General features: G+C 40.0%; 1 protein-coding gene across 1 annotated transcript in view; it reads left to right on the top strand.

Annotated features, from left to right (window-relative positions):
- Positions 1-16,904, top strand: part of LOC128061313 (membrane cofactor protein-like) — a 39,470-nt gene extending 22,566 nt beyond the window's left edge. The window contains exons 6-7 of the mRNA XM_052653585.1: positions 7,022-7,204; positions 16,450-16,904. Coding sequence (XP_052509545.1) covers positions 7,022-7,204; positions 16,450-16,904 — 638 coding nt within the window. The remainder of the gene's footprint in view (positions 1-7,021; positions 7,205-16,449) is intronic.
- Positions 16,905-19,271: the final 2,367 nt, after the last annotated feature.

Raw genomic sequence — 19,271 nt, 5'->3', positions numbered from 1 at the left:
TCACTATCTCCCAGAGCTTGCTCAAACTCATGTCCGTTGAGTCGATGACGCCATCCAACCATTTCACCCTCTGTCGTCCCCTTCTCCTCCTCCCTTCAGTCTTTCCCAGCATCAGGGTCTTTTTCAGTGAGTTGGCTCTTCACATCAGGTGGCCAAAGTATTGGAGCTTCAGCTTCAGTATCAGTCCTTCCAAAGAATATTCAGAGTTGAATTCCTTTAGGATTGATTGGTTGGATCTCCTTGCATTCCAAGGGACTCTCAAGAGTCTTCTCCAGCATCACAGTTCAAAAGCATCAATTCTTTGGCACTCAGGCTTCTTTATGGTCCAACTCTCACATCCATACATGACTACTGGGAAAATCATAGCTTTGACTAGAAGGACCTTTGTTGGCAAGGTGATGTATCTGCTTTTTAATACACTGTCTAGGTTTGCCATAACTTTTCTTCTAAGGAGCAAGCATCTTAATTTCATAGCTGCAACCACCGTCCACTGTAATTTTGGAGCCCAGAGGAAATAAAATCTGTCACTGTTTCTGTTTTTTGCCATGAAGTGATGGGACCAGATGCCATGATCTTCTTGTTTTGAATGTTGAGTTTTAAGCCAGCTTTTTCACTCTCCTCTTTCACCTTTATCAAGAGGCTCTTTAGTTCCTCTTAGCTTTCTGCCGTTAGGTGGTGTCATCTGCATATCTGAGGTTATTGATATTTCTCCTGGCAATCTTGATTCCATATTGAGATTCATCCAGCCCAGTATTTCACATGATGTAGTCTGTATATAAGTTAAATGATCAGGGTAACAATATACAGCCTTGACATTCTCCTTTCCAATTTTGAACAAGTCCATTGTTCCTTATCCGGTTCTGTTGCTTCTTGACCTCCATACAGGTTTCTCAGGAGACAGGTAAGGTGATCTGGTATTCCCATCTCCTTAAGAATTTTCCGCAGTTTGTTGTGATCTACACAGTCAAAGGCTCTAGAGTAGTCGATGAAGCAGAAGTAGATGTTTTTCTGTAATTCTCTTGCTTTTTCTATGTGATCCAATGGATGTTGGCAATTTGATCTCTGCTTCCTCTTCCTTTTCTAAATCCAGCTTGTACCTCTAGAAGTTCTTGGTTCATGTATTGTTTAAGTCTAACTAGGAGGATTTTGGAATGAAAACTGACCTTTTCCAGTCCTGTGGCCACTGCTGAGTTTTCCAAATTTGCTGGCATATTGAGTGCAGCACTTTCACAGCATCATCTTTCAGGAGTTGAAACAGCTCAACTAGAATTCCATCACCTCCACTAGCTTTGTTCGTAGTGATGCTTTCTAAGGCCCACTTGACTTCACATTCCAAGATGTCTGGCTCCAGATTAATGATCACATCATCATGATTATCTGGCTCATGATGATCTTTTTTGTACAGTTCTTCAGTTGTATTCTTGCCACCTCTTCTTAATATCTTCTGCTTCTGTTAGGTCCAGACCATTTCTGTCCTTTATCAAGCCCATCTTTGCATGAAATGTTCCCTTGGTATCTCTAATTTTTTGAAGAGATCTCTAGTCTTTCCCATTCTGTTCTTTTCCTCTATTTCTTTGCATTGATCACTGAAGAAGGCTTTCTTATCTCTTCTTGCTATTCTTTGGAACTCTGCTTTCAGACGCTTATATCTTCCCTTTTCTCCTTTGCTTTTTGCCTCTCTTCTTTTCACAGCTATTTGTAAGGCCTCCCCAGACAGCCATTTTGCTTTTTTGCATTTCTTTTCCATGAGGATGGTCTTGATCCCTGTCTCCTGTACAATGTCACGAACCTCATTCCATAGTTCATCAGGCACTCTATCTATCAGATCTAGGCCCTTAAATCTATTTCTCACTTCCACTGTATAATCATAAGGGATTTGATTTAGGGCATACCTGAATGGTCCAGTGGTTTTCCCTACTTTCTTCAATTTGAGTCTGAATTTGGTAATAAGGAGTTCATGATCTGAGCCACAGTCAGCTCCTGGTCTTGTTTTTGTTGACTGTATAGAGCTTCTCCATCTTTGGCTGCAAAGAATATAATCAATCTGTTTTCAGTGTTGACCATCTGGTGATGTCCATGTGTAGAGTCTTCTTTTATGTTGTTGGAAGAGGGTGTTTGCTATGACCAGTGCATTTTCCTGGCAAAACTTTATTAGTCTTTGCCCTGCTTCATTCCGCATTCCAAGGCCAAATTTGCCTGTTACTCCAGGTGTTTCTTGACTTCCTACTTTTGCGTTCCAGTCCCCTATAATGAAAAGGACATCTTTTTGGGGTGTTAGTTCTAAAAGGTCTTGTAGGTCTTCATAAAACCATTCAACTTCAGTTTCTTCAGTGTTACTGGTTGGGGCATAGACTTGGATAACTGTGAAATTGAATGGTTTGCCTTGGAGACGAACAGAGATCATTCTGTCGTTTTTGAGATTGCATCCAAGTACTGCATTTCGGACTCTTTTGTTGACCATGATGGCTACTCCATTTCTTCTGAGGGATTCCTGCCTGCAGTGGTAGATATAATGGTCATCTCAGTTAAATTTACCCATTCCAGTCCATTTTAGTTCGCTGATTCCTAGAATGTCAACGTTCACCCTTGCCATCTCTTGTTTGACCACTTCCAATTTGCCTTGATTCATGGACCTGACATTCCAGGTTCCTATGCAATGTTGCTCTTTACAGCATCGGATCTTGCTTCTGTCACCAGTCACATCCACAACTGGGTATTGTTTTTGCTTTGGCTCCATCCCTTCATTCTTTCTGGAGTTATTTCTCCACTGATCTCCAGTAGCATATTGGGCACCTAATGACCTGGGGAGTTCCTCTTTCAGTATCCTATCATTTTGCCTTTTCATACTGTTCATGGGGTTCTCAAGGCAAGAATACTGAAGTGGCTTGCCATTCCCTTCTCCAGTGGACCACATTCTGTCAGAGATGGGAATACCAGACTGCCTGACCTGACTCTTGAAAAACCTGTATGCAGGTCAGGAGGCAACAGTTAGAACAGGACATGGAACAGTAGACTGGTTCCAAATAGGAAAAGGTGTACATCAAGGCTGTATAAATAAGCAGTTCACCCTGCTTATTTAACTTATATGCAGAGTACATCATCAGAAACGCGGGGCTGGAAGAAGCACAAGCTGGAATCAAGATTGCCAGGAGAAATATCAATAACCTCAGATATGCCGATGACACCACCTTTATGGCAGAAAGTGAAGAGGAACTAAACATCCTCTTGATGATGGTGAAAGAGGAGAGTGAAAAAGTTGGCTTAAAGCTCCACATTCAGAAAACGAAGATCATGGCATCTGGTCCCATCACTTCATGGCAAATAGATGGGAAAACAGTGTCAGACTTTATTTTTCTGGGCTCCAAAATCACTGCAGATGGTGACTGCAGTCATGAAATTAAAAGATGCTCACTCCTTGGAAAAAAAGTTATGACCAACCTAGATAGCATGTTGAAAAGCAGAGACATTACTTTGCCAACAAAGGTCCATCTAGTCAAGGCTATGGTGTTTCCAGTGGTCATGTATGGATGTGAGAGTTGGATTATGAAGAAAGCTGAGTGCCAAAGAATTGATGCTTTTGAACTGTGGTGTTGGAGAAGACTCTTGAGAGTCCCTTGGACTGCAAGGAGACCCAGCCAGTCCATTCTGAAGGAGATCAGCCCTGGGATTTCTTTGGAAGGAATGATGCTAAAGCTGAAACTCCAATACTTTGGCCACCTCATGCGAAGAGTTGCCTCATCGGAAAGTACTCTGATGCCGGGAGGGATTGGGGGCAGGAGTAGAAGGGGACGACAGAGGATGAGATGGCTGGATGGCATCACTGACTCGATGGATGTGAGTCTGAGTGAACTCCGGGAGTTGGTGATGGACAGGGAGGCCTGGCGTGCTGTGATTCATGAGGTCGCAAAGAGTCGGACACGACTGAGCGACTGAACTGAACAGAGGAGGATTTTGAGCATTACCTTGCTAGCTATTATAAAAAAAAATGCTGTAATGGAAAAAGTACTGCACAAATCTTTTTAATTAGTGTTTTATTTTCTTTGGATTAATACCCAGAAGTAAAATTGCTAGATCATATGGTAGTTCTATTTTCCTCTAGGCTATGGCTCGCTGTATTCATTTCTATACACTGTCTTTCGAAGTAGATATTAACTATTCTTTAAATGTTTATTGCAATTCACCTGTGAACCCACATAATCCTTATTTTGTTTTTTGGGAGTTATTTGATCACTGATTCAATTTCACTACTAGCAATCATTATATTCACATTTTCTATTTCTTCTGGACTCAGTATTGGGAGAGTGAATGTTTCTGAGAATTTGTCCATTTATTCTAGGTTTTCCAACTTTGGATGTATAGTTGTTCATAGTATTCTCTATGACCCTTTGTATTTTTGTGGTATTGGTTGTAACCTCTGTTACATTTCATTTACTTGGATCCTTTGTTTTGTTTCTTGATGAGTGTGGCTATATGTTTGTCAATTTTATCTTTTCAAAGAACCATCTCTTGTCTTCACTGTTTTTTAGCTCAATTTCAGTTATTTCCACTCTGTTCTTTATTATTCTCTTCCTTATACACATTTTGTGGGGAGGGTTGTTCTTTTATTGCTATGGGTGTAAGTTTAGATTATTTACTTGAGAACCCACTCGAATATTCTTGCCTGGAGAATCCCCATGGATGGAGGAGCTTGGTGGGCTACAGTCCACGCGTCGCAAAGAGTCGGACACGACTGAGCGACTTCACTTTCACTTTTCTTGTTTCTGAGGTAAACCTGTCTGGCTATAATCTTCTCTCTTAGACTGCTTTTCCTGTGTTGCACAGATTTGAAACACACCATTTTCATTAATCTTAAAAAATATTTTTATATTCTTTTTGATCTCTTTAGTGAATGATTGACTGTTTAGTAACATGTTTTTTGGTTTCCATGTGGCATTTTTTTTCCAGTTTTCTTCTGTGGTTAATTTGTGATTAGAAAAGATATTTGATCATATATTCAAATGTAAGACCTGAACTCTAAGACTTTATGGGAAGAGATAGAAAATATTTATAAGTAACCAAAGATTTCTTTGAAAACCTTAGAAGCATTATCCTTTAAAGAAAAATAAATAAACCAGACTTCTTAAAATCTCAGAACTGCTGCTCTCAAACACATTGGAGAAAGAAAAAATAGCCATAGACTGTGATAAAATGTTTGCCAAGGACATTGCTGAATGGACTTCAAACTATAATAAATAAAGAACTCTTAAAACACAATATGAAAAAGGCAACCCAATTTACAAAAAAAGGGGGAACATATTTGAATAGAATTTTTTCACTAAAGAAGAAATGCGAATGCCAATGAAGTATATGAAATGTTGCTCAATATCGTTAGTAATAACAGAAACTTAATTTAACATCATGATGAAAAACCACTAAAAACCTATTAGAATGCCTGAAATTAAAAAGAGTAACTAACAATTCCATGATTTGGTAAGGATATGATGTATTTGAAACTCCAATACATTACTGTTAAGAATGCAAAGTGGTATGACCATTTTGGAACACAATTTAGCATTTATACAGTTAAGCATCCACTTAAGGGTTCAATCCCTGGGTCAGGAAGATCTGCTGGAGAACGGCATGGCAACTCATTCCAGTAGCCTTGCCTGGAGGATCCGTAGACAGAGGTGCCTGGTGGGCTACGTTTCATAGGGTTGAAAGAGTGGGACGTGACTGAGAGACTAACACTTCAAGGTACAACTCAGCGATCCAAGTCAGGTGAAAACAGGTACAGATGGAAACCTCCATGAGAATGTTCATAGCATCCTTATTCATAATCATCCTGCACTGGAAACAAGCGAGAATTTCCTGTCAACTGGAACCTGCCGGGTTACAGTCTGTAGGGCCTCAGAGAGTCGGACAAGGCTGAGTGACTATCACTTTCACTTTTTCACTTGCATCTATTGCAGATTTAATCTCATAAAACATTTTCTGGAAGTCACTGCCCAGTCCAGCGCTTTTTGGTTTTGCTTTGTTTCCAAGTTCTGCAAAACCTATTAGTAGATCCTGAAGTCAAACTTGAGTGTCGTAATCTGTAATTTGCTTCCGGAGAAGCAGAAAGTGAAAGTGAAGTTGCTCAGTTGTGTCTGACTCTTGACCCTGTGGACTGTAGCCTAGCAGGCTTCTCTGTCCATGGAATTCTCCAGGTGAGAGTACTGGAGTGGGTTGCCATTTCCTTCTCTGGGGGATCTTCCCAACCCAGGGATCAAACCCAGGTCTCCCGCATTGCGGGCAGACGCTTTAACCTCTGCGCCACCAGGGAAGTCTGGAAAAGCAGAGTAGAATGGGAAATAGCAGAGCACACTGGTGTGAGGACTAAGTACTAACTTGAAACCTGATCTTGGGTCTGCATGCTTGGGTACTGCGTTACAACTTAAAAATTATTTCTTGATCTCTTGATTGTAGTCCAAAATGTTTGGAAAACACTGTCCTAATTACACTGGCCTTTGTATTTCTTGAACATCCCAGTTCCTGTGTGTTTTTGCCATATGAAAACTTTTATTTTTCATATTTTTTTCATGACTGGCTTCTTTTAAACTTTTAAATTTGAGCCCAACTATTACCTTCTCCAAAAGTCTTTACTATCTTTCTAAAAGAACAAGGTATGTAATTAGCCTCAGCAGGAGCTGAAAAAAATCCTAGAGCTGAAGAATAGCAAAAGTCACTTTTGGACTTACCCTGAATTTGTATCTGATAGTCAGACCTTTTCAAAACTTGCCAGCACTGGGGGAAAAAAAAATGTAGAAAAGTCAATAAACTATAATGATGGTCTGTTCCTAGTAGAAAAACATTATTAGATTCCTCTAAATCTGTTTCCCTGAAGTCAAATGCACAAATAAAGTCTTTTTTTTTTTTTTCCAATTAACATCCTGCCTTTCATTCTTTGCTTCTTTCTTCCCACTGGTAATTATTACTTTGCACTAGATTTTTGCTCCTATGTGAAGCAGATTTCCATTAATTTTGGAATTTCTCCCCTTTTCAGTGGTCAAATGTGACTATCCAGTTGTTGAACATGGAATGATATTATCAGGATTTAGAAGAAAATTTTACTACAAAGCGCAAGTTGTATTTCAATGTAACCAGGGTTTTTCCCTTCATGGCAGCAACACAATTGTCTGTAATGCAAACAGTACTTGGGAGCCCGCGATACCAACATGTACTAAAGGTATGAAGGTGTTTTTCTCCTTATTGTGTTTTTTTTTTTTTTGACAATAAATTTCAATGATACAGAATAACAGAAAAGAAACAATTTTTGTACTGATCTCTCTCTTATAGCCATTTCCATGTTACATGCATGACAACTAATTCACAAAGAAAGCTGCTGTTTTGATTTTTCTGTGCTTTTATAGGCTTTTAAAATGTGATGTTATGTACATCACAGCTGCATAAATTTCTCTTGTTCAGCATCTTTACATGTAAGATGGATAGGAAACATTTTTCAGTGTAAATTAAAGCAATTACATTTTTATATAAATAAGTACGCAAATGAAAAGAAAGTGATAAATTCCAAGTAATTCAATGAGTTTATATTTTTGTTTTCCAGCGCCAGTTGCTGCTACTACTAAGCCTTCAACTACCCGTGCTTCAGGTTTCATAAAGCCCTGCTCATACTTGTCAATATCCTTTTAATTCTTTGTGAATTTTCAAAATCCTTTAAATGTCTGGTGACTTACACTCACTGTAATTTTTGGTCATAGAAGGAGGGAGAATGCATTTACAGCCATTTCTGTACTTAGTCTAAAATTATTTACTAAACCAGATCTGTAACCTTAGGTAATGTGTATAAACTTGTTTACGTACACGTGTAACGGTTGAATGCCTCCCTCACTGTGTGATAGTAAAGTTACAATGGGATGCATCTAAAGCATTTGGCACAGGGCCTAGTGTCTAGAAAGCTCTTAAAGGGAGCTCTGCTAGCGCCCAGTTTCACTGTAATTAGCATTAGCATAGAGGAAAATCCACAGCTACTGGTTTTTAACATGTATGTTTTCTGTATCATCAACATCGATAATTTATTCACTTTAAAAGTGACCTGTTGACACCTGTACAGGGTATCATCTGGGTCCAGGAATGTGTTTCATTTTCCTGCCAATAAGGAATTTGGTTCTTTTTAAATAGTGTAATTTTAACTGAGAAATTTCTGCTGTCTTCAGAACAAGACTGGTGTTTCTCCTCCTCACCCCCAACACCTGCCAACCCATGCAATTATTATTTTTCTCTTTACTTGGCTTTTTGTGTGTGTGTGTGTGTGGTAGCAGAAAATAAGTTTTTTAACAACCGAAGGGCAGGAATAGTCCCTACTTATTGAAATGAAATAGAGACTTTCTGGCAGCAACTACTGATTAGCTACTCTTCCTAAGACTTGAACGACTATTTTGATACTTCCTGACTTCAGGGCCGCTGTCTCTTCTCTTTGGTTGCAGCAGAAGCAAGAGACAAGGGAAAGAGTGGGAAGATGGGATTTTTATGGTTTACCTTCCACATAGTACAAAGCTATAGTGAACATTCTTACGTGTACAATTTTGTGTACTTATATAATTGTATATTTAGGTTAACTTCCCAGAAGTAGAATAACAGAGTTTGGAAAATAAATCTATTTTTCATTTTGAGAAATAATCTTTTAAAAAGTGAAAAACCAAAATTGATTCTATATTTTGTACTGATGAGACTGATGAATTGAATTTATTTTTCCAGGTCCTCGTCCAAGTACAACTGCACTGCCAAGTTCGACAGGTCTAGTACCTCTTTATCCTATCTACACAGTTAGGACTTAATAAGGCGATGGGTGAAAAATGATATCCTGTGCTAATTTTGCATTTTTAATTATCAATGAAGCTGAATTTTTTAATCTACTTTCACTGATTTTTGGACCTCTGTTCATTTTTTCTGTGTGGTTTCAGAAGTATTTTCTTGTTAACTTATCAGAACTCATTATAAGTTAAAGCCCTTTTAACATGAAGTGGAATTTTCTTTTAGGTTTTTTTTTGTCTTATTTTACTAGTCACTTGTATAAAATTGTAAGATTTTATACTATTGGATATAGATTGCTTTTTATAACTTTTAATTACATAAATAGTACATTTGTAAGATTTGTCCTTATTTATTGAAATGAAATGGAGGTTTTCTGGCAGGGACAGGACCTGATCAGCTACTCTTCCTAAGACTTGAGAGACTATTTTGATATGGTGGAAGGAATTGTCTTCCTGACTTCAGAGCTGCTATCTCTACCTTCTTTTCTTTGGTTGCAGCAGAAGCAAGAACAGGAGAAAGAGTGGGAAGACAAGATTTTTATAATTTCTTATTTGTTACCTTCTACATAATACAGAGCTATATGGTGAACATTCTTATGCATGCAATTTTATGTACTTATATAAATGTATATTTAGATTAACTTCCCAGAAGCAGAATAACAGAGTTTGGAAAATAAATTTATTTTTCATTTTGAGAAATAATTTTTTAAAAACTGAAAAACCAAAATCAATTCTATAATTTTGTACTGACGAGGCTGATGAATTAAATTTATTTTTCCAGGTCCTCGTCCAAATACAACTACAGTGCCAACTTCGACAGGTTGAGTACCTCTTTATCCTATCTACATGCTGCTGCTAGGCTGCTGCTAGGTCGCTTCAGTCGTGTCCGACTCTGTGTGACCCCATAGGCGGCAGCCCACCAGGCTCCCCCGTCCCTGGGATTCTCCAGGCAAGAACACTGGAGTGGGTTGCCATTTCCTTCTCCAATGCAGGAAAGTGAAAAGTGAAAGTGAAGTCGCTCAGTCGTGTCCGACTCTTAGCGACCCCATGGACTGCAGCCTCCCAGGCTCCTCCGTCCATGGGATTTTCCAGGCAAGAGTACTGGAGTGGGGTGCCATTGCCTATCTACACAGTTAGAACTTAATAAGGCGTTGGGTGAAAAATGATATCCTATGCTAACTTTGCTTTTTAAATTATCAATGAAGCTGAATTTTTAATCTACTTTCACTTATTTTTGCACCTCTGTGCATTTAACTATGTGGTTTCAGAAGTAATTATCTTGTTGACTTATCAGAATTCATTATACACATTAAAAGCCTTTTTACATGAAGTGGAATTTTCTTCTAGTTTTTTTCTTTGCCTTATTTTTACTAGTCAGTTGTATAAAATTTTAAGATTTTATACTACTGAAAATAGATTGCTTTTTACAACTTTTAATTACATAAGTAGTATACTAACATACATTTGTTAGACTTGCCCTTATTTATTGAAATGAAATGGAGGTTTTCTGGCAGGGACAGGACCTGAGCAGTTACTCTTGCCTAAGACTTGAGAGACTTTGATGTGGTGGAAGGAATTACCTTCCTGATTCCAGGGCTGCTCTCTTTGGCTTCTCTTAGGTTTCAGCAGAAGCAAGAGACAAGGAGAACTGTGGGAACAGCATTAGCCTGGGCAGACCTCACTCAGGGTCCTAGTGTGGCTTGGCTCACAAGTAATATCATTGCTATAGGTTCCAGTTTCCCATTGTTTAATGACTCAAACAAATGTCACTTACTGCCTTCTTGTTTGTTTTTTTCCTTCTGCCCTAACAGTTTGAGGAAGTGAGGGGTATTATTCATGTTAACATGGTAACTGGAACATCTTTTTATAATTCCTATAAACCTGGTACCCTCACTGAGTTTAGTCATTGAGTACCTTGGTGAGTGCTGTGAAGTTTTGTGGGGAAAGAGTTTTTTTTTTTTTTGGTGGATGATATATAAAGATTGCATATATTTACTCATTGACCCACCAATGTTTAATCACCTGTTCCTAATGGGAATATGCACTGTGGTAACTATATTGATATGCTCTTTTGAAAGAGTTGACTGTAAGCATTTCATAAAGCATTTATAAAACAGTGATCCAGTTTAGTGTTTAAAAGAAGACAGAATTGTGAGGACAAGTTTATAAAGAAAGTAAATTACAGGGACCTTTTTTAAAATATAAAAATCAAAATTCCTCATGAGAGGACATGAGTTAGAGTTTTTATCATCAGAACATGAGTTTTTATCATCAGTTAGAAAAAGACTATGAAAAGGACCATTAGTGAAATATAATGGTATAAAGTAGATGTGATTACGTGTGTGTGTGCTCAGTTGCATCTGACTGTGACCCCATTAACTGTAGCCTGCCAGGCTCCTCTGTCCATGGAATTTTCCAGGCAAGAACACTGAAGTGGATTGCCATTTCCTTCTCGAGGGCATCTTCCAGACCCAGGGACACCCCCATCTCTTTCGTCTCTTGCGTTAGCAGATGGATTCTTTACCACTGTGCCACCTGGGAATCTTATGCCCTTCCAGGGAGATGTGATTATGTGATTATGAAAAAATGTGGGCAAAACACGAAGTGAAATAGAAAGGATACAAAATATGTAGTGTGACACTCTGTGGATGGTGTTTTACAACATTGTATATTTATTCTGAATACATGATCTCTATGATTTATTATTTGTTAATTTCTAAGATTTCCATTATGTAATACAAAGCTATAGAAAACATTTTTATGTATACATTCTTATGTACTTATGTTAATAATATACATTTAGGTTAACTTTCCAGAAGTAGAATAGCATAGTTTGGAAAGGATGCATATTTTTCATTCTGAGAAGTAATTCATTTTGTGAAATAACCTTAAAGAATGAAACATCAGAATTAAATCTATAATTTTGTACTGATGAAATGGGTGAATTGAATCAAATCAATTTTTCCAGGTCTTCATCCAACTACAGCTGCAGCATCAAGTCATGCAGGTTCGGTGCCTCTTTATCTTACTAACGCTGGTTAGAATTTAATAAGGTGATGAGTGAAAATGATGTACTAATTTGCATTTTTAAATTATCAATAAAGCTGAATTTTTTGTCAACTGTCATGTATTTTGGTACTTTGTTCATTTTTCTATGTGGTTTCTGAAATATTTTTTTGGTCAATTTATTATTTAAGCTCTTTTAACATGAAGTGGAATTTTCTTCTAGGTTTTTTCTTTGCCTTATTTTACTAGTCAGTTTTCTTTTAAGATTTTATTCTATTTCCTATAGATTCCTTTCTGAAACTTTTAATTATATAAGTAGATACTAATATGAAAAGTGAAAGTTGAAAGTTAGTCACACAGTCCTGTCCGACTCTTTGAGACCCCGTGGACTGTAGCCCACCAGGCTCCTCCATCCATGGGATTCTCCAGGCAAGAGTACTGGAGTGGGTTGCCATTTCCTTCTCCAGGGGATCTTCCCGACCCAGGGATCAAACCCTAGTCTCCTGCATTGCAGGCGATTCTTTACCATCTGAGCTAATCACAAACGTTGCAAAAGCATACAGAGTAAGATTAGTTCCCCCCCTCTTCCTCTGATCTATTATCTAAGCTAATATCTTTAGAGTTTAGGGTGTCTTTTTAATCTGTTTCTACACATCAGCATTCTTATTTCTCTGATCTATTACCTAAGCTAATATCTTTAGAGTTTAGGGTGTCTTTTTAATCTGTTTCTACACATCAGCATTCTTATTTCTCCAATCTATTATCTAAGCTAATATCTTTAGAGTTTAGGGTGTCTTTTTAATGTTTCTACACAGCATTCTTATTTTTATATATATTTTAGCATTTTTTCCTTTTTTATCCAAAAAACGTCATTATGCTATTCACATGTTTCTGAAATTTGCACTTTTTCCACTTGAACTGGAGCTGTAGCTAGATTTATTCCCATCTTTTTAAATGATGATTTTAACATGTACCATATTTCACTCAACTATTATCTCAGTGGTAATTAGCACAGAATTTTTACATTAATAGGAAGTTGAATGCGTTGATGTTTTCCCTAATGGCTATGAGTGTTGTGTCTCTCTTAAAAAATGTTTCAGATCTTCTCCATGCTAAATTATATAAATGTTTCCACAATGTGACTGTGTGGTTGCGTTAGATCATTGATTCATCTCACATTCTTTATGGTATGGGAAATGAGATTGCGCCTCTCCTCATTCCACCGAGCTTAATCCAATTATAGGGAATATGCTGTGCACAGGCCTATACTATGAGTAACAGGACCTCTTTGAAAAATAAAAATGACTTTCTCATCACTCCCAGATGAAGGGCTGGGAGCAGTAAAAAGTACATTGTGGAAAGACATCTTGAAAACAAGATGTTGAAGTACTGCTGTGAGTGATGGAAAACCATTAGTGACTGTTCCCGTAACCAGAGCCTTCAGGGAGTTGCTGAGAAAGGGCGTGTCTAGCTAAACAAAGTCATGAAAGGCCTGAAGGTTTGACATTGAGGACTGTGCTTTGTTTATCTTTATCTGGGATCTGAGATTGTAAAGAACAGATATCTCTAGAGCTTATCTGTAGAAGGAAGTAGAGGTCAACATTAAAAGGCATGCAAAGATTAGGATCTGGGCTTTTGCCTGTGAATGGCATCAGTCCCCTGATCCCCACTTTATTTCTGAGCCTTATTTTTCCTTATTCTTCTGTGGCACCGCTCCCTCAGGTCAGTTCGCTGTTGGGCTGGTCCCGACCCCAGTGAGAAGCAGCATCTTTTGTTGAGTAAGTCGTCTCCTTTCCAGCTTGTGAAAGTGCCAGTTTTTATCACACGTTAAATTCATGCGTGATCTGATCTTTCTGTTCCCTTGAATTCTGCCCATTCCTGCCCCAGCACCAAAGCGATGCTTTGATTACAGCACAATGATGCGTTTAATATCTGGCAGAACACTTCCTTTTCAGATGTTCAGGCTACTCTCTGTGTTAATTTTTCTAGACCCACTTCTATTTTATTTTACTGACATTTTTAACTAGTTTAATTGTACATTTCAGTGGCATTAAGTATATTCACGTTTGTGCAGCCATTACTACCATCTATTTCCAAATGCTTTTCATCATCTCAAAATGAAACATTATGCCTATGAAACAATTTCTCCATTCTCCCTCCTCCAGCCCTGCTAACTAACCATTGCCTCTTCTCTGCATCTATGAATTTCAGTGTTCTAGGTACCTCACAGACTTGGAATCACTTCTGGTTTATTTCACTTCGCCTAATGTTTTCAAGGTTCATCCACCTTGTAACATGTATCAGAACTTTATTACTATTGTAACTTAATAATATTCCAGTATATAAGCCACATTTCCTTAATTCATTCATTCATTGAAAGACCCTTGGTTTGTTTCCACCTGTTGGATATTCTGAATAACGCTGCTCTGAGCATTGGCATTCAAGTATCTGAGTCCCGATTTTTAATTTTGGTGGTTATGTACCTAGGAATAAATTGCTGGGTTATATAGTAGGCCTATGTTTATTTTTTTTGAGGAACAGCAATAGAGTCTTCCATAGCAGCAGCACTGTTTTATGTTCCCTCCAGTGATGCGTAAAAGTTCTGATTTCTCCATCTTTTTGCTAGCACTTGTTTCTTGTTTTTTGATACAATCCATACCAATATATGAGAAGTAGTATCTCACTGTGGTTTTTCCTTGCATTTCTGCAATTATTAAGGATTGATTATCTCTTCATGTGCATATTGTTGGTCTTTTCTATTATCTTCTCTAGAGAAAATGTCTGTTCAATTCCTTTGCCCAATTTTGAATTGGATCTTTTTTCAATTTTTAAAAGCTCATAATATATGTTGAAGGTTAATCCCTTCAGTTCAGTTCAGTTCAGTTCAGTCCAGTTCATTCGCTCAGTCGTGTCCGACTCTTTGCGACCCCATGAATCGCAGCACGCCAGGCCTCCCTGTCCATCACCAACTCCCGGAGTTCTCTCAGACTCACATCCATCGAGTCAGTGATGCCATCCAGCCATCTCATCCTCTGTCGTCCCCTTCTCCTCCTGCCCCCAATCCCCCCCCCAGCATCAGAGTCTTTTCCAATGAGTTAATTCTGAAAGAGATGGGAATACCAGACCATCTGACATGCCTCTTGAGAAATCTGTATGCAGGCCAGGAAGCAACAGTTAGAACTGGACAGGGAACAACAGACTGGTTCCAAATAGGAAAAGGAGTACGTCAAGGCTATATATGTCTCCCTGCTTATTTAACTTCTATGCAGAGTACATCATGAGAAACACTGGACTGGAAGAAACACAGGCTGGAATCAAGATTGCTGGGAGAAATATCAATAACCTGAGATATGCAGATGACACCACCCTTATGGCAGAAAGTGAAGAGGAACTCAAAAGCCTCTTGATGAAAGTGAAAGAGGAGAGCGAAAAAGTTGGCTTAAAGCTCAACATTCAGAAAATGAAGATCATGGCATCCGGTCCCATCACTTCATGGGAAATAGATGGGGAAACAGTGGCAACAGTGTCAGACTTTATTTTTGGGGGCTCCAAAATCACTGCAGATGGTGACTGCAGCCATGAAATTGAAAGACGCTTACTTGTTGGAAGAAAGGTTATGAGCAACCTAGCTAGTATATTCAAAAGCAGAGACATTACTTTGCCGACTAAGGTCCGTCTAGTCAAGGCTATGGTTTTTCCTGTGGTCATGTATGGATGTGAGAGTTGGACTGTGAAGAAGGCTGAGCACTGAAGAATTAATGCTTTTGAACTGTGGTGTTGGAGAAGACTTTTGAGAGTCCCTTGGACTGCAAGGAGACCCAGCCAGTCCATTCTGAAGGAGATCAACCCTGGGATTTCTTTGGAAGGAATGATGCTAAAGCTGAAACTCCAGTACTTTGACCACCTCATGCGAAGAGTTGACTCATTGGAAAAGACTCTGATGCTGGGAGGGTTTGGGGGCAGGAGGAGAAGGGGACAACAGAGGATGAGATGGCTGGATGGCATCACTGACTCGATGGACGTGAGTCTGAGAGAACTCCGGGAGTTGGTGATGGACAGGGGGGCCTGGCGTGCTGCGATTCATGGGGTCACAAAGAGTCGGGCACGACTGAGCGACTGAACTGAACTGGACTGAACTGAGCGCCTTATCAGATAAATACTGCAGTTCCCTCCCATTCTGTGGCCTGCTTGCTCTCTGGTGACAGTGTCCCTTTGTAAACAGCTGTGTTTGGTTTTGAGGAAACCCAGGGTGTCTGTGCTTTTGGTGACACATCTGAGAAATCACTGCCAGACCCCACATCCTGAAGCTGTCTTCCGTGTCCTCCTAGAAGAGTTTCGTGATTTCAGCTCTTAAACTCACAGTTCATATTGTTCCTTTTTTCTTTCCCTCTCTTCACTTGTGCTCTGATGACTACATTTAGTGTTATGTTGGATTCCTTTCTCTTTCTTATGGGTGTATCTATGATAGAGTTTTGTTTTGTAATTCTCATAAGATTTACAAATATCCAACATATGGTTATTTTAGTTGCTAAACTCTTAATTTCGAACTAATTCTAACAACACTGCATTTTTACTCCACCCCATCACATTTAATGTTTGTCCCATCGTATTTTACATGTTTTCGTTTTGCTCATCTTATAACTATTTATGGCAGATGTGGATGATTCTACTGTAGCAGGGCTAGTACTGGCTGACTCGGTAGAGCTGGGGAAACAGGCTGTGAGCCTCGGAGCAAGTGTCAGCCTTCTGGTCCATAGGCCTGTGGCCTGGAGGGTCTTGATGGGCTGGCCATTTCCTGACGTAGCTGACTATAGTGTCAGGGTGTCCTGGAGCGGTTCTTGTCCTGCTGGTGAATGGGGTCTGACCTTGGGGAAGCTGGCGGAGGGGCTGACAGTTCCTGGAGCTGGTGTCAGGCTGCAGTTGGTGGGGCTGCTGCCTGTGGGGTTCCAGGACTCATGCTGGCCCCCTGGTGAGGAGAGCCAGGGCCTAGGGTCTGACTGCAGCATACTGGGGCAGGTCCTGGACCCACTGGAGGGCAAGGATGGGTCCCGGAGGACGCAAGATGACACTTCCCTGCTTGTGGGTGGGGTTGTGTTGCCAGTCCAGTAACTGCTCACTCTGCAGTGTTGAGACCATTGTGCCCACCTTCCTGGAGGGAAGGGTCATATCACTATCTTGGTGCTAGTAAGATAGAGTGAGGATTTCAAAACGATGCTTGCCAGCACCGGAGTCTTCGTGGCACGAGCTCCTAACAGTGGCTACTGTCAGCCTCTGGTCCCCAAAGTGAGTCCTCGCTGTCCTCTGCCTCTCCAAGATCAGCGAGTAGATCTGAGCCAAGCTCTTTTCAAGTTGCTGCCTTGGCCCTGGGTCTAAAGAGTGTATGACATTTTATTTGCACCCTTCGGAGTGGAGTCTCTATTTCCTAAAACTCCCTGGATCTCCCAAAAGTACGCCATGCTGGCCTTCAAAGCCAAATATTCTGGGTTAGGGGGTGCTCGTCTTCCTGGTGCAGGACCCCCAGCCTGGGGAATCCCATGTGAAACCCAGACCCCTCCTTCTGCGGGGAGAGCTTCTGCAATTATAACGATTGCCACAGTTTGTGGGTCAGCTCCCCGGAGCTACAGGTCTTGTTTATACCATGTGTCTGGTCCTCTTTCCTGGCTCACATCGGTTCCTTCTTTATATCTTTAGTTGTAAAGATCATTTATTCTACTTTTCAGGTCATTTTCATCCATTTGTTGTTGTTCGGTCGCTAAGTCGTGCCTGACTCTTTGCAGCCCCATGGACAGCAGGATGCCAGACTTCCCAGTCCTTCACCGTCTCCTGGAGCTTGCTCAAATTCATGTCCATTGAGTCGGTGACGCTATCCAACTGTCTCATCCTCTGTTGCCCCCTTCTCCTCCTCCCCTCAGTCTTTCCCAGCATTGGGGTCTTTCCCAATGAGTCAGCTCTTCACATCAGGTGGCCCAAGTATTGGACCTTCATCTTCAACATCAGTCCTTCCAACAAATATTCAGGGTTTGTTTCCTTTAGGATTGACTTGCCTGCTCTCCTTGCAATCTAAGGGACACTCAAGAGTCTTACCACAATTCAAAAGCATCTACTCATAGGTGCTCAACCTTTTGGGGGCTTCTCTGTTGGCTCAGACTGTATAGAATCTGCCTGCTGGAGATTAACACCTTCAACTTTCACTTCACGACCTTCTTTGTGGTCAACTCTCACATCCATACATGACTACTGGCAAAGTTTTGACTACACAGACCTTTGTTGGCCAAATGATATCTCTGCTTTTTAATACACTGCCTAGGTTTTTCATACCTTTCCTTCCAGGGAGCAAGCATTTTTAATTTCATGGCTGCAATCACTATCCACGCTGATTTTGGAGCCCAAGAAAATAAAATCTGCCACTGTTTCCCCATCTGTTTGCCATGAAGAGATGAGACCAGATGCCATGATCTTCGTTTTTTGAATGTTGAGTTTTAAACCAGCTTTTCCACTCTCCTCTTTCACACTTATCAAGAGGCTCTTTAGTTCCTCTTCACTTTCTGCCATTAGAGTGGTATCATCTGCACATCTGAGGGTGTTGATATTTCCCCCAGAAATCTTGATTACAGCTTGTGATTCATCCAGCCAGACATTTCTCATGAGGTACTCTGCACAGACATTAAAAAAACAGTGTGACGAATCTGTCCTATTCTATTGGCTTCCTCTATTCCTTTGCACTGTTTACTTATGAAAACTTTCTTATCTCTCCTTGCTATTCTCTGGAACTCTGCATTCAGATGCAGAAATGGAAATCTTTCCATTTCTCCTTTGTCTTTTGCTTCTTTTCTTTTCTCAAATATTTGTAAAGCCTCCTCAGACAATGACTTTGCCTTCTTGCATTTCTTTTGCTTTGGGATGGTTTTGGTCACCACCTCCTGTGCAATGTTTGGAACCTCCTTCCATACCTCTTCAGAACTCTATATACCAGATCTAATCTCTTTAATAAAAAATGACAGGATGATCTCCGTTGTTTCCAAGGCAAACCATTCAATATCATGGCAATCAAAGTTTATGCCCCAATCACTAACACTGAAGAAGCTGAACAATTCTTTGAAGACCAACAAGACCTTTTAGAACCAACTCCAAAAAAATAAAACAAAACAAAACACGGATGTCCTTGATTGGATTGCAAAAGTAGGAAGCCAAAAGATACCTGGAGTAAAAGGCAAGTTTAGCCTTGGAGTACAAAATGAAGCAGGGCAAAGGCTAACAGAGTTTTGTCAAGAGGTCACACTGCTCATAGCAAACACCCTCTTCCAACAACACAAGAGAGGATTCTACACATGGACATCACCAGGTGGTCAGTACTGAAATCAGGCTTCCCTGGTGGCACAGCTGGTAAAGAATCCGCCTGCAATGCGGGAGACCTGGGTTCGATCCCTGGGTCATGAAGATCCCCTGAGAAGGGAATGGCAACACACTCCAGTGTTC

This window comes from Budorcas taxicolor, chromosome 16 (genome assembly GCF_023091745.1).
Source record: "Budorcas taxicolor isolate Tak-1 chromosome 16, Takin1.1, whole genome shotgun sequence".
In the NCBI taxonomy this organism is placed as follows: domain Eukaryota; kingdom Metazoa; phylum Chordata; class Mammalia; order Artiodactyla; family Bovidae; genus Budorcas; species Budorcas taxicolor.
Note: the sequence above shows the minus strand (reverse complement) of the source record. Positions and strands in the feature narration are given on the sequence as shown.